Source organism: Borostomias antarcticus, assembly GCF_949987555.1.
Source record: "Borostomias antarcticus genome assembly, chromosome: 18".
Lineage (NCBI taxonomy): Eukaryota > Metazoa > Chordata > Actinopteri > Stomiiformes > Stomiidae > Borostomias > Borostomias antarcticus.
This window is the reverse complement of record NC_140251.1, coordinates 11,004,207-11,019,885: the sequence shown is the minus strand read 5'-3', so window position 1 is coordinate 11,019,885 and position 15,679 is coordinate 11,004,207. Positions and strand designations below refer to the sequence as shown.

The window sequence follows — 15,679 nt, the reverse complement described above, 5'->3', positions numbered from 1 at the left end:
GTGCTTATGCTAGATTTTGACAAATTACTTAGTTCTTTTTTTATTTGTTTATCAGCACATTTTTTCAACTCTTTCTTTTGTTAATTGCTTCCATTACCAAGGCTAGACCAAATACAGTCCCAAATACACAGAAATAAGATAATATTTCCTTCAGGGGAAGTGCCTGGTTGCCAGGCAAGATAAATTTAGGCGTAGCAATGTGATGGTTCATGCTCAGTCCAGGTCTGTGGCTGGTAGAACCTCGGTTCTGGTTCTGGTCCTGAAGCTGGGCGGTGATCCTCACACTGCGCCCGGGGAGTCTGAGAACATGCCTGATTAAAACCAGCCATCCGTCATGGAGATGAAGCGATTTGGCCAGGTCAGGCGCTCTGACTGACTGACTGTTGGATTCTGCAGTATACTACCTCAGTCCAAACTAAACAAATACAGCACACACAATCACATACAGCTGATCATTACCTTTTACACTCCGATAAATATATACATACATCTCTCCCTTCACTTTATCACTTTGCACATGCCTGTCCATTGAGAAGGGCTGGCCTCGTCTCACAGCACTTCCTGGCGTGTATGAGCCAGCAGTGTTACTGGAACTACAGTTAAGAGTTCAGAGCTTTCAGAGAGGCTCTGGGGTCATTTCATTTATTGGTTTATTTATCAGGGACAATGTACACGAATCAAAAGTCAAGCTGCATATGAACCAGAGTTAGCCTAAAGGCTAGTTTTCATCTGTTGTCCCTGGCCAGATGTTTAAAAGGAAACCTACAATTTCCAAAAGGAAAATAAAATAGGGTAGAAAGATGCATATGTTAATAATTAAAAGCTTGAGTGACGCAAGAGACAGTAAAACATAAAGACAATTATGGCATAAAACAGATGAACATGCGTGTACAGTATATAAGCCAGACACTAAAGCAAGGCCGGCACAATAACAGACTTTGGCATGCATGAGGCAGGGACAAACATCTACAGTGGCTTCAATACATAGTACACATAGCAGACATCATCACTGACAGTAACATGCACAGAACAGGACAGGACACTAAGCAGGTACAGTACTAGAGGCAAGACAAGCAAGCAGGACAAGACAGTTGGCAGGATGCTGGCAGCAGTAGTGGTTCCAGCGCTAATGTACACACAGCTGGCTTAATTATTAATAATTAATACATGTAAGCCATGATTTCAGCTGCCTAGTGAGGGAACGGTAAGTACTAAGTTCTCTAATATGCAGTGGCACTGAGTTCCATTCCTGCAAAACCCTAACTCAGGGGTGTGCAGTCGGCGTCTCTGGAGCCACATGCTGCTCTTTAGCCCTCCCCAGAGGATCCCTGGCTTTGACAAAAAAAAATATGGAAATGAATAACTAAATAAATATATTACTATTAAATACATGGATTTATTACTAAAATAAATGGTCATGTTGGCATTCAAGTTAGTTAACTATCTAGATAGGAGTAGACTGCAAAGAAATTCACAGAATGCAGGAAATGTAGTGTTTGGCTCTCAAAATTTCCCCTCTGAACCCCCAGACACCCCCCAACCCCCTTAATGTGTCGCCCCTTAATGTGTCCCCCCTGGGGGCGTGAAAACAAATCTTTGGAAAACAGTGCCTTCATAATAAGGCTGAAATATGTTTTGTGGCTCCAGTCAGATTTTGTATTTATTTTTGAACCAAAAACATCTCTTTTGATAATAAAGATTGGTGACCCCTGGCCTAACTGAAAATGCAGAGAAAAGTGGCTAAAGGCACTTTTTCTATTACTGTAGGTACAACAGTCTCCTGTTGGTGTTTGACCTCTGTGTGATGAATGTTTGAAGGGGGGATGGAGCAGTATTATGTAAGATCTTAAAAACAAGGCAAAGCATCCTTGATTAATTTGTCCCAGCTCAACAGTTCATACTTTCTTTAAATGCAGCTGTGGTGATAAGTATTTGACTTCTGGTCTAAGACAGTTTGCCATGCTTGTTAGGCAATATGTGAGGTGCAATAGTATCATGGCATTCATATATAACTTACCTGCATCAGCGGTCATTCAATTCCTAATGAATCCATAGTTGGATAGGTTGAACTTAGCTCTACGACACACTTTCTTCACATGGGATTTGAAAGATAGATGTGAGTCAATCAGGATGGCCAGATATTTAAACTCAGAGGCAACGTGTAGTGTTTCTCCTGATAACATTATATCTGGATCTGGAATGGTACAAGGCTTTTTTGGGAAAAAACATGCAGACAGTTTTAGTTGAGTTGAAGGCATGATTGGTTTAACCAAGCTGTGATGTGGTCCAGTGCATTGGTGAGTTTTTCTTCAACCTGTTGTTTAGTGCTGGCAGGTGCATAGATCACTGTGAATTGTGGAGATTCAGCATACAGCACATCAGAGTATACAGATACAGGCAGATCCTTAACATAAAGGCTGAACAGAATGGGTCCTAGTACAGATCCTTGTGGGACACCAGTATGTGAGTTAAGAGCACCTGACTGATGGCTATGGACTTTCACACATTGAGTTCTGTCATTTAGATATGACTCTGTCCACTTGAGTGCATTGTGTGAAAAGTTTAAAATGGACAGCTTAGCACTGTGTGGTTTACTGTGTCAAATGCCTTTCTCAGGTCAATACAGCCCCGACAACACCTCCCTTGCCCATCAATGATTTTATATTTTCTAGGAAAAAGCAGTTTGTCAACCTTAATCTACCACACAGAAATTATGTCAATGAATTTAACCATTTTTATGTGGGAGTGGGGTATCAGGGACTGTCTTGTTCCTCCTGAATTAATTTTGTAAGGTTGCAGAAACCGTTGTAGATTGTTGCACAGGGTGATTGGCTGGCTGCATGGAAGGTAAAGTACATTGCGCAAACTCTAAACACACTTCTGCTGATCTTGCCTATAATTACCATAAAGACGAACCCTTCATGCAGAAAGGAGTGTGCAGATATTTCACTGTCTGTAACAAGAATTATGTGGTGTGGCAAAAGATCTCTGAAAAAAAGGTGCTGTACAGAACCCTACCCTCCAAATAGAACCCTTTTCAGGAGTTTGAAATCCTCAATGGTTCTTTCTGACCTGAAAATGGATCTATGTAGAACCCTTTTTTCAGAGGGTTCTGCTGTTGTTGCAAACTGTTCTGTACAGCCTCCCTTTTTTTCTGGGTCTTTCTGCAGTGCAGCTGCTCTGTCGGTTTGCCGTAGCACTGGGCTGGGCAGCGGGGGGTTTACAGATGCAGGTGTGTTTCTGCGATACTTTGGCGTGCTAGCGAGGAAGGAGTGAGTCAGCCTCATCTCCCAGCCATGATGAGTCACTCTCATCCTCCTCAACCGGGGTTTACCACCTCTGCCTCCCCGCCTGCTGTGCTGAGACACATAGATGAAGTGTCTGTCTGCACTTACCTCTCTCTCGTCCTCTCTCTCTCTCTCTCCCTCTGTCACTCCTCCTCATTCCTCTTCCTCTGCTCTTTCCCAGGCAGGAGATCTTGCTCCAGGCCTGCAGGGGGAGCTGGAGGGGAAGGCTATCCAGCTGCCGACAGGGGAGAACGGAGAGGTGGTGCAGATCGTCAGCTGAGGGACCAGGACCAGGACTCTGCCCTACAGCCCAGACACCCAGGACTCTGCCCTACAGCCCAGCTATACAGGATCTCCCCTACAGTCCTGATACCCTGCCCTAGACCCTTCCCTAGACCCTGCCTTACAATCCAGATACCCAGGACCTACAGCCCAGCCCAGGATCCTGGTGCAGCCCAGATACCCTGCCCTCCAGCTCACTCCAGGGTCCTACCCTCCTGCATAGCCTAGACTTCTCACCCAGGAGAAGACGCAGGGAGACGCAGACAATGGAGTGCAGTCAACAATCAAATAAATATGAGTTTCCAAGCGTATCTGTTTTTGAACAAACAGACAAAGAGCCGTCTCTTCGTACCAAACTAGCCAGTCTGCTTCCTGCCCTGTCCGGAGTGTGTGTGTGTGTGTGTGTGTGTGTGTGTGTGTGTGTGTGTGGGGGGGGGGTCACCCTGGGCTTTGGAAGTCTGGGGGGGGGGGGGGGGTATCACCCTAGGCTGTGGAAGGCTGGGGGGGACCAGTGGGAGCAGCTGTGCTCTCTTTTCTTGTGGTTTGAGACCCACCTGGTCCAGCTCAGCTCCTCCAGTGGGATCTGACCCCACACCCATGGAGGATGCTACTAGAGGGGGATTCGACCCCACCCACAAAGGATGTTGTGCAGATGGGCCATCACACCATCACCGCATCATCACCATAGCCTGTTTACGTCCCCCCCACACACACATCAAACAATCTTCCCTTTGCTACTCTCTAGAAGTCCGGCATGGCATTCTGTACTGTGGTGTAGATGCTACCAGTTCAAGACAGTTAGTTACCTGTATATGTTTCCCTCTGTCTGTCTTTCTTTCTCTTTCTCTCTCTGTCAGTACACCATTTTGCCATGCTACTACAGGCCTCTTCCTAGGCTGTTCTTCTCCAGCTTGTTTTCTTATTGGTTAACCCACATCATTTGTGTTTGTTTGTTCCTTATAGCACTACCTAATTGAGACATGCTGGGACGCTAGTGTGTGCTTCCGTTGGAGTTAGAAGAACCATTCATTTGAGAAGAAGTTGTTAGACAATACAACAGTTAGGCTACATGTAGAAAGGTTTGGTTGTTTTGTTGTTCTGCTGTGCTTCTGTGATTCATTCATGTGAACGTTCATGTGAATAAAATATTTTGTGGTTGCCATAACAGTGTTTTTCTTCAGTGATGGTACTGTAGAAGATTCATGACCTCTCGCCATGAATAGAGACCAACAAACTGACTGAAAAGTTTAAGACATGCTCAGGATGCTTGTTCAAAACGTTCAGGCAAGACTGTTCTCAGATGTATCTCCAATGTTTTCAGATTCACCAGGATGAGTAGAGTATTGTGGAAATGTGAGATGATAGATAAAGACTATATAAAACTATCTATAAAGTATATAACTATATATAACTAAACTAAAATACAGTAAAATACATTTTCAGCAGCAGCATTGCTCAAGGGCTGTATGTGTGTGTGTGCGCCAATTACTTGTACCCATTCTTCCTGGCTAGTGGAACCTTGAGTCTCGTGCCAAATGGCAACAGCTGGAATGATGACTGAAGGGGGTGAATGTGGTCATTATAGATCTGGGTTGCTTTTTGTTGTTATGGACCAATTCTATTGGGTCTGGAGTTGCAGCTGTTGGTCCCCGAAGATCTTGCTGGCCTGGTTGACCACCTGAGTCGGCTTGTTCTTCTGTTTAACTGAGAGGTTCCCATACCAGGAGATAATATTGAAGGTGAGAACACTCAGTGAGTGACCTGTAGACCACAGTCTGGGTGTGTTTGCTGGCGTATAGGAGAGAGAGATGCTGCCTTGCCTTTTTATAGATGTAGTCTGTTGGTCTGAAAGGCGAGTACACTACACTACATCTCTGGGCTCTGTAATTCGCTCGCCTGGCTTCTATCACGGCTATGCCGATGACACCCAGCTGGATGAGCAACTGTTCAACATACAGTATCACATCCGTTACACGCTCTTGCAGATTCCTGCTCTACAACATCAGGAGGATTCAATGTTTCCTCACTGACGAAACGGCACACGTGCTCATCCAGGCTCTTGTGATCTCCCGCCTGGACTACTGCAACTCCCTCCTTGCTGGGGCCCTGGCGTCAGCCATTAAACCTATGGAGCTTGTCCAGAAAGCTGCCACTTACCTGGTGTTCAAACACCCCAGGTTCTCCCACACAATGCCCCTTCTGCGTTCTCTACACTGGCTCCCTGTAGCAGCCCGCATCCAGTTTAAAACTCTGGTACCAGCCTACAGGGCAATGAAAGGAACAGCTCCCTCCTACCTTGCAGGCCATGGTCAAGCCCTACAGCCCCTCCCAAACACTCTGCTACCTCTGGGTGAGTGGTTGCCCCATCACTCCGAGGCCTCTGTGGTCTATCAACACGGTCACAGCTCTTTTCTGTCTTGGCCCCACAGTGGTCTAATGAACGGTCCACTGATGTCAGGACAGCAGAGTCACTGCCCATCTTTTGCCACAGACTCAAAGCTCCCCTCTTCAAACAAGGATCCTCCCTCTTAAAGGAGTAGCAAAGGGAAAATGCATGTTTAGCCCTGTTTTAAGGTTACTTATGATCATATACAATGGTTCAGATCAAAACGTTGACAAAACTAGCATTTTTGAGAAAGTCTGATAGCTGCGGCTGGGAGCTGTGGCCTGAGGGCCATAGGTACCTCAAGGGGCGGTAACCCTCGGACACCATGGTGGACAGCGGTGGTCAGGGAAGCTGTCCGACTAAAGAAGGAGGCCTTCCGGGATATGTAAGCCCGGGAGACCCCAGAAGCAGTTGCAGGGTATCAACTGGCCCGGAAGGCTGCGGCTTCGGCCGTGACCAAGGCAAAGCAGCGGGTGTGGGAGGAGTTTGGAGAAACCTTGGAGAAGGGCTTTCGGTTGGCACCAAAGTGTTTCTGGAAGACCATCAGACACCTCAGGAAGGGAAAGCGGGGGACCATCCAAGCTGTATACAGCAAGGAGGGGACACTGCTGACCTCAACTGAGGAGGTTGTTGAGCATTGGAAGGAACACTTTGAGGAACCCCTGAACCCGACTAATCCACCCTCTATGATCGAGGCAGAGCCGGAAGATGATGGGGGTCGTCAATTTCCTTGGAGGGGGTCACTGAGGTAGTCAAACAACTCCACAGTGGCAAAGCCCCAGGGACTGATGAGATCCGTCCAGAAATGCTGAAGGCGCTGGGTGTTGAGGGGCTGTCTTGGTTGACACGCCTATTTAACATTGCGTGGAAGTCTGGGTCAGTGCCAAAGGAGTGGCAGACTGGGGTGGTGGTCCCAATATTTAAAAAAGGGGACCAGAGGGTGTGTGCCAGTTATAGAAGCATCACATTACTCAGCCTCCCAGCGAAAGTGTACTCCAAGGTGCTGGAAAGGAGAGTCCGGCCGATAGTCGAACCTCAGATCGAAGAGGAACAATGTGGATTTCGTCCTGGTCGTGGAACCACTGACCAGCTCTTTACTCTCGCAAGGATCTTGGAGGAGGCTTGGGAGTTTGCCCAACCTGTCTACATGTGTTTTGTGGACTTGGAGAAGGCTTACGACCGGGTCCTTCGAGAGGTCTTGTGGAGGGTTATGCGGGAGTATGGGGTGAGGGGGGCCCTACTTAGGGCCATCCAATCCCTGTACACCCAGAGCGAGAGCTGTGTCCGGGTCCTCGGCAGTAAGTCGTCTTCCTTTCCGGTGGGGGTTGGCCTCTGCCAGGGCTGCGCTTTCTCACCAATCCTGTTTGTGATTTTCATGGACAGGATATCGAGGCGTAGCCGTGGGGAGGTGGGTTTGCAGTTCGGTGAGCTGGGCTATTGAGCTATTTGCAGATGATGTGGTCCTGATGGCATCTGCCTGCGACCTCCAGCACTCTCTGGATAAGTTCGCAACTGAGTGTGAAGCGGCTGGGATGAGAATCAACACTTCTAAATCTGAGGCCATGGTTCTCAGCAGGAAACCTGTGGCCTGTCCGCACGAATAGAGAATAAATGAGTCCTTACCCTAAGTGAAGGAGTTCAAGTATCTGCTTGTTCACGAGTGATGGAACCATGGAGAGGGAGTTTGGCCGGAGTATCGGAGCAGCTGGTGCGGTTCTGCAGTCGCTTTACCGCACTGTTGTGACGAAAAGAGAGCTGAGCCAAAAGGCAAAGCTCTCGATCTAACGGTCTATCTTCGTCCCCACCCTCACCTATGGTCATGAAGGATGGGTCATGACCGAAAGAACGAGATCACGGATACAAGCAGCCGAAATGAGGGTGGCTGGGGTCTCCCTGAGAGATCGGGTGAGAAGTTCAGTCATCCGGGAGAGACTCGGAGTAGAGCGACTGCTCCTTAGCGTCGAAAGGAGCCAGTTGAGGTGGTTCGGGCATCTAGTGAGGATGCCTCCTGGGTGCCTCCCTAGGGAGGTGTTCCAGGCGTGTCCGGCTGGGAGGAGGCCGCGGGGTAGACCCAGGACTAGGTGGCGGGACTACATCTCTGCACTGGCCTGTGAGCGGCTAAAGATTCCCCAGGCAGAGCTGGTTGATGCTGCTAGGGAAAGGGATGTCTGGGGCCCCCTGCTGGAGTGCTGCCTCCACGACCTGACCCCGGATAAGCGGATGAAGATGGAAGAAGATGGATGGAAACTCACCGACGTGTTAGTTGGCGTTCTGACATATAATTCGCCATAAAGTAAGATTCTAGTTCAAATGGAAATGCTTTTTTAAATATTTTGCATAGAACTATTTAGTCGCAGCACATACGTGTGTAAACCTCCGCAAACTAGGTAGCCTAGCAACATAAACAATAACAATAGCTACCGTAAGTAGTTACGCTGCGGATTGATCTACACATCTACGGTCGCGTCAATACAAGTCAATCGATTTCATAACATGATCATTAAAACCCTACAGGATTCATACTTTGCGGCGAACTTGATGTCAGAACACCAACGGACACCAATTATTGGGTCCAACACAATAAAATACAATGTGCGTTGGAATACAGAAAAAGGAGCAAGCTTTTTGAAACATGTTCAGACGAGATTATCAGATAGACATTAAGTGATGCATTACTCCATATGTTTGTGTGTGTACTCTGTTGATGAAGCAACAGTGCTGTTATAGTGATGAATATCTATTCTCAGTGAGGAGATGAATTAGCCTCTGGAGGATTATGGTGCCGTGAGGAGAGTTCCCATGAACCCTGTGATGTCATGGTGTATCTTGGAATGATGGCAAGAACCAGTCGGGAACAGAGCTAGATAAAAACATCTCCACATCTCTCCTCTGCTCCGCCTTTGTTTTCTCTCTGTCTCGGTTGCTATCTCTGTCTGCTTCACACTGCCCCCCCCTCTCTATATCTATCTACCCCATTAGATTATTCTCTCTCGCTCTCTCTCGCTCTCTCTCGCTCTCTCTCTGTCCCACACTCTCTATGACACTATTTGATGCAGGCTGGGTCTTGGCATGGTCTTGCAATCCAGAGGAGGCCTGGCTGTTTCCTCTCTCCCCCCCTTCTCCCCCACTCCTCCCCCGCTCCCCTTCCTCGGACGGAGGAAGGAGTAGGCATGGATGGACAGATGGAGCCGCCTGGACTCATCGTTTTTCACAGCCCTGGGCTCGGGCCAGGGACTGGAGAGGTTGCCCGAGGAACAGCATGATCCCTCCGTTCAACGTGATGACGACGAACTGCTGAAAACGGTAATGAGTGATGGAGGGACGGGAGTGTTGGAAGACAGAGAGGAGAAGGACAGAGACCAGTCCCGAGCTCAGCTGGCAAACCCAGCGGAGCTCACCAGGGGAGAGGAGCTGAGCCCAGTCAAGTTTTACAACACTCCAGAAGGTTACCTTGGGATTCCTAAATGTTAACATATTCTGTACAAAGAATATGAAATATTCAAACATGAGCTGTCTCCAAGAGTATAAATCATCACTTGTTAATCTGGGGAAAACAAAACTCCCTGGCGTGGTGTTGTGTGTCTGGAGCTGGTCAGTGGAGCAGTTAGGTCAACCAGTTCAAGGTTTACTGCTCTCAGTTCTCATCTCCAACTGGCTGAACATGTATGTATGTTTGGTCTGTGACAATGAATTCCTCATCGTTAATGGGGTAGTCGCCGTAAGGTTACATTACATTTAACAGACGCTTTCATCCAAAGCGATATACAATAATAGTCTCATTAATCCCAGGTGGTAGTAGCTGTGATGGGTAATCGCTCTGGAGGGCCTGTCGCCATGATGGCCATGTCGCTGTTGTGACAGAGACAGTGTACTGATGGAAGTTCTGATTCTCCGGAGTCCACTGGAGACCACTGCAGCAGCTTCCCCTGGATTAGAGAGGAGCGGTCTGGCAGAATGGGAGCCCACCAGCTTTCAATGGGCAAGAGAGAGGAGCATTGTTATCTACTGTAGCCTGTGAGCATCTGCAGCGGATCACAGCAGCCAAGTCTGGGGCTGGAGAGATGCTGAGGCTGGAGAGAGGCATGAGGCTTGCGCCTGGAGATCCCATTATGTGGGTGGCTGTGGCTCAGAGTGGGCCGTCCAATGATCGTAGGGTCGGTGGTTCGAATCCCGCCTCCTCCTGTTCACATGTCAAAGTAGGCTATCCTTGGGAAAAAGCCGCCCCCTAGCTCTGCCCAAAGAGCTTTACAGTGATTTATGATTTGAAATTTTAACTTTATTACTTATATTTTCCTCTTTTAGTGGATGAGTGTGTCATGAATAGTGAAATTGTGATCTGAACAGTGACTTCAATCACCTGCTGACTGAATCTAAGTGAGTTTATGACAATTGTGATTAGAGTGAAACACATTCAGTCATTCAGTGAAGACATTCATGGTAAGTTCTCAATCGATCAGTTACTGAGTGATAGCCTAACAGTTACTGAGTGAAATAATAAAAAATTAAAATGAAAGGTAATGATCAAAACATACTTTTATGACCTTGCTTTTAATTAATTTCTTTTATCTACCTCTTTTCTAATTTTATTGTATTTTATTATACCATTGTATTTGATCTTACTTATTTAATGGTTTTCTATTTTTATTATGCATTAATTGATGTTTTGCTTTTAATTTAATATAATATAATTTAATTTATATAATGCACTTTACTCTTACTAGTTCTCAATTGTTATTTATGTTTTTGTTTTTAATGTCTCTTTTGTAAAGCACTTTGAACTGTGTTTTATGTCACGAAAACTGCTCTATAAATAGAGTGTATTATTATTATTATTATTATTATTATTATTAGTAGTAGTAGTAGTAGTAGTAGTAGTAGTAGTAGCAGTAGTAGTAGCAGTAGTAGTAGTACCTACAGTAGTAGTAGTAGTAGTAGTAGTAGTATTGCAGTAGTGACACAATACAGTAAAGTTAACCAATTTTACCTACTGTTCCAGAACAGACATGAAAAGTTGTCCCTCTTCTGCTTTCTCCACAAGTTAAGAGGTGAAAATGTGTTGAGAAGAAAGAAGTGAAGCATGAGTAAAGGAGAGCAGAGGTAACGGGAACAGCAGGAAACAGCTCTCAATCAGTGAGTGTTGCTGACTGTACTGATTGAAGTAGTCATACAATGCAGTAAAATTAACTAAAACATAGGCCATAATGTTCCAGTTAGATCAGCACGGACCACCTAAAAATCGACATGCGAACAACCCGAAAATATCAGCATGGGCTTCTCTGCGCTTAGCCCCTAACCTTGCCCTCTCCAAGCTCCGCCCCTGCCAATTACCATTTACCATGCTGGAGAGAGGCTGGTGCTCTGGGCTGGAGAGATGCTGGGGCCTGGGGCTGGAGAAAGGCTGAGCCTGCTGGAGAGAGGCTTGGGGCTGGAGAGATGCTGGGGCTGGAGAAAGGCTGAGCCTGTTGGAGAGAGGCTTGGGGCTGGAGAGATGCTGGGGCCTGGGTCTGGAGAGATGTTGAGCGAATGTTTCTGAGTGTAGGTGTCAAACCACATGAACATGTCAGTGGATGTATCTGTGCCACTGTGCCTGAGGGAGTATGCAGGAACCTACAGTATACTCCACTAGGGATGTGTGACATTCACAATAATAAGGCGAAGCAGCTGTAGTGGAGAATGTACACATTTCCTACACTCCCTTCATGTTTCAACACTCAATAATAAAGTGGTAGCGTCTGGGTTCTTTCAATGTAATTGCACTTTTCTGAGAATTCTGTGGATTTGATGGAATGTGGGACCCCTCTACACTGTGACAGCTGTAAAAGTTACAAAGTCATTATGATTGGACTGTGATGTAGGCTATAGATAAGAGCGTTTTGAATTTGGCCGACCAAATTCACACGAACCAGAATTAAAACATGCCATGGAACCTCTTGAGATGTAGATAAGATCTAGTAAGCGCATTGTGTTGCCTCTGGGTATGAAATGCGCTATACAAATAAAGCTTTGATTGATTGATTGATTGATAGATAAAAACATGTACGTGACAGTGCGCGCCTGATATCTCGTGAAGCAAACGGTAGGTTTCAAGACACTGATGTTATCATGTCATGTCAAATTGCAGTCACACATTGTAGTCACACATTGTAGTCACATATTGTAGTGAACTGGTCCAAAGCGGGTGCGCGGTGGTTCCGCGCGTGAAAGCGGATGGGAGGACACTCCTCGCGTTAAGGGACCAAAGCAATGGAGAAGAGAGATGCGCTGTGGATCACACTCAACTTCTAAAAGCTGAATGTTTGACGAGACAGATCAGTGACAGCTTCCAAATCTTCGCTTGATCGCCTTTGATTTTGCGGGTGAGTTTAAGTTTTTGTTTCAAAGACGTGCGTAATTTGATCAAAGATGCTTCCGCGACGAGATGTCCTGATGAACTTGGGAAGTGATGACGTGCACGGATGAAAGCGATTTTGTTTTGGTAGGTCCATTCATCGTATTCTATTACGCTGTAGTATTTGAGCAGACTACATTTAAAGATAGCCTAGATTTGCATGTGCAGGCTATAGCTACAGGTAGGATAATATAACAAAACTTCGAACTCGCTGTCATGAGTTGGTTAGCCAACTCACTTTCGTTAAGAAGAGCGTGTGAACTTCGTAAACTCCACTGCAGGCTATATCGAGATTATGATGGTTGGGTATATCTATTGCAGAATGTGTTGGAGGTGCATGTTGAGGAAGCGAACGGGTGACAGAGCAGATTGGCCCAATGTGTGAGGCTAGGTACAGTAGCCTAGGTGTGCGGGCTATAGAGTGGTGGAGGATCAGCGGAACTCCATGTTTATCAATTGAAGTGCCTGTCAAACTCCCAGTGGCAGATCCCAGGGCATGACATGCCATTGTTTTGTAATTTATTGTAGAAATTGATCATTAAGCTTAAATCAGACAGGCTAGTCTACTATTGTGTTTGTAGTCCACTGGTCATGTCTGGCACTGAGGAACACTGATCATGCCCAAAACAAAAAATCTGTGAAAGGATAAGTGGAAAATTAATGAGAGGAATGTTTTGTCCTGGTTTTATCACTGTGTAATTTGTCAGTATTAGGAGTGATTCATAAAGGGTGATAGTGTGACAGTCAGGCTTTTCATTATCACCACTGCAGTGGTAAACACACACTGACCTTCTTTTTGTGAACCTGCTGAACCACACGAAGTTCCATAAGCTTTGTTCTGTACTCTGTATTCTTATTGAAAAGTTTTTGTGCATGGCGACACGCACCATAGATAGCAAATGTCCGGTTGTCACTCCCTCCCTCTTTCCCTCCCTTCCTCCATCGTGTTGTTGACCTGCAGTTCTATGCTGCTACCACAAGAGACAGTGGTCCCAGAACAAAAACACTGTGACACCACACACTTTCAGGATCCTTGGTGGTGTAGTGGATAGAGTGCCTGACTCCCATGCCAAAGGTCAGGTGTTCAAACCCTGCTGTGGGTGGTTTTTTGTCACTGGATGTTATAGAAGCGATGTTAAAATGTGGTTACCTGGTTGTGCTATGTCAGTTATTGAATTTAGGTGCAGTAATTGAACATTTGAAATACTCCTGTTTTGAAATTATACCTACAGTATTGGTGTCTCAGTAGTCTGACTCAACGGATGCAGGTTTTGGCAATAAACCTTGTCATTCGTTGTCACACTGCCCAATCAGTGGCGAGACTGGCGACGCAAATTAATCTGATTCTGGCTGAGAGATTCTCTTGGCACCAATCAGATTCGATCCAGACTATTTTCCAAGAGCACGGTCGCTGCGTCCGGGGCTGGTTCTGGCCAAGACGACTGGTTTAAAGAAATACTACATTTTTCCCCCCCTATTGCAGAATGGTAATATGTCCAGCCAGACCTGTCTCCGGAGCTGGCACAGCGTAAACAAAGTGTGGAGATAGGTCTGGCTATGCGGGACTAGTGTCTCAGTAATTACCCATTATATATTAGGCTATACTTTGCATGTATTTACCAGGTAAATGTTTCATTTTTTCATACGGACGGAAGGCCTTCCCAAACCCTCAGACCCCTCGGTGGTATAATGGGCTAGCCTTGTGTTATATTCCACTGGAGGTCCACCAACTCGTCCATCGGGGACCCGCTGTAGGTCCGCTAGCCTTGTGTTATCTGGGTTTATCCCTTACCTTTGTCCAGAAACATAAGTTGAACCAATTGCAGCAAAATAGCTAATGTTACATGAATCATCAGTGTAACTGCTTTAGCCACTGACCGCTATTATTACTCAGCAAGCCAAATGACGTCATGATGACGTTATGGCGACGTCTTTCAGAGACGTCCCGGACTAGGCCAGAACACGTGTGGATTAGGGGATTTTTTTTACGTCTCTTCAGGACGTCATCATAACGACTTTTTAATGACCTGAACTGGCCGTTTTTTAGAGGTCGTTAAAAAGTCGTTATGATGACGTCCTGAAAAGACGTCAAAAAATCCCCTAATCCACATGTGTTCTGGCCTAGTCTGGCACATCTCTGAAAGACGTCGTCATGATGTAATTTGGCTTGCTGGGAGGCTAAGGTGGACATTCTATATACAGTACATTTGTTAGGGTTTATACCCGACCCCAAGCGCACGACACAGAGGCAATGTCAGATGAATCCCGAGGGCGCGTTTATTCATAGGAACAACAGGAGAATGGTAGGCTAACAGCCACAGAAATTAATCCACAAAAAGAAGAGAACAGAAATCCACAGCGACGAGCTGGAAAAAGAGTCCAAAACGAAGAACCAAAGAGCATTAAATCCACAGCAACGAGCTGGCGCAGAGTCCAAAAACGAAGAATCAAAGGGCATGAAATCTGCAGCAACGATCTGGCTAGGAGACGTTTACTCCACTCAGGGAACGGCACGAACTGGCGAGGAAAGTTTGGAGACGCCGCTCCTACTGTACATGCAGGCGCTAATGAGTTCATGAGCATCAGGTGCGCGAAGATGCGCTCCTGCCGCGTTCCCATCGCTGGGCGCGCAGATCCTGGCCGCGCGTGCAGAGGTCTCGGGCCTGTCCGCGTCAGGGGAACTGGCACGCTTCTGCCGACGAAGGCGCCCAGGACGCCGTGGCACAACAACATTGATGCTGGAGGACATGTCAGGTAATGTTTACATAGATTTTGGGTGATTATAATTGATATAGGCCTACATTTGATAGTTACTGTATACCTATCGACCCTGTTGTTCTCCGTGTATCTTTTATTTTATTTTTTTCATATTTGCCATATTGTCATGTATGAAAAGACCCAAAATGAACACTGTAAGCAGATGACTTGATTATTATAAGCAAATAATTTAAACAGCCTTTGTACTACTGGCTAATGATTCTGGCCCAAGCTTTTTGATCCATACAAGCGGTTGATCACTGTAACCGTGATATATAAGCGGTTTCCATTGTTATTGAAATAGGGTGATATTCTGGTCCAGATATGACTAGTCATGGTATGACTTGAATTGGCCCCAATCGGGCTCGTCCGGGTTTCCACTGTTGTTGTAATATGGTGATATTCTGGTCCAGATCTGACTAGTCATGATATGACTTCAGTTGGCCTCAATCGGGCTCGTCCGGATTCGTCCGGGTCCGTCCGTGCTTGCTGGGTAATGTTATAGAAGCTGCTGCTAGTTGTTGTGAGCTCATGAGCTAACTGGCTATCCCGCTCTTATTGTGCTGGATTAGAATTGGA

General features: G+C 46.3%; 1 protein-coding gene across 2 annotated transcripts in view; it reads left to right on the top strand.

Moving 5' to 3' along the window:
- banp (BTG3 associated nuclear protein) overlaps positions 1–3,981 on the top strand; it is a 40,359-nt gene extending 36,378 nt beyond the window's left edge. For both annotated transcript variants that reach the window (XR_014630884.1, XM_084453179.1), the window contains one exon: positions 3,469–3,981. Coding sequence is in view for 1 of the 2 variants with exons in the window: in XM_084453179.1 (XP_084309305.1) it covers positions 3,469–3,567 (99 nt within the window). In the remaining variant the exon portion in view is untranslated. The remainder of the gene's footprint in view (positions 1–3,468) is intronic.
- The last annotated feature ends 11,698 nt before the right edge of the window (positions 3,982–15,679 follow it).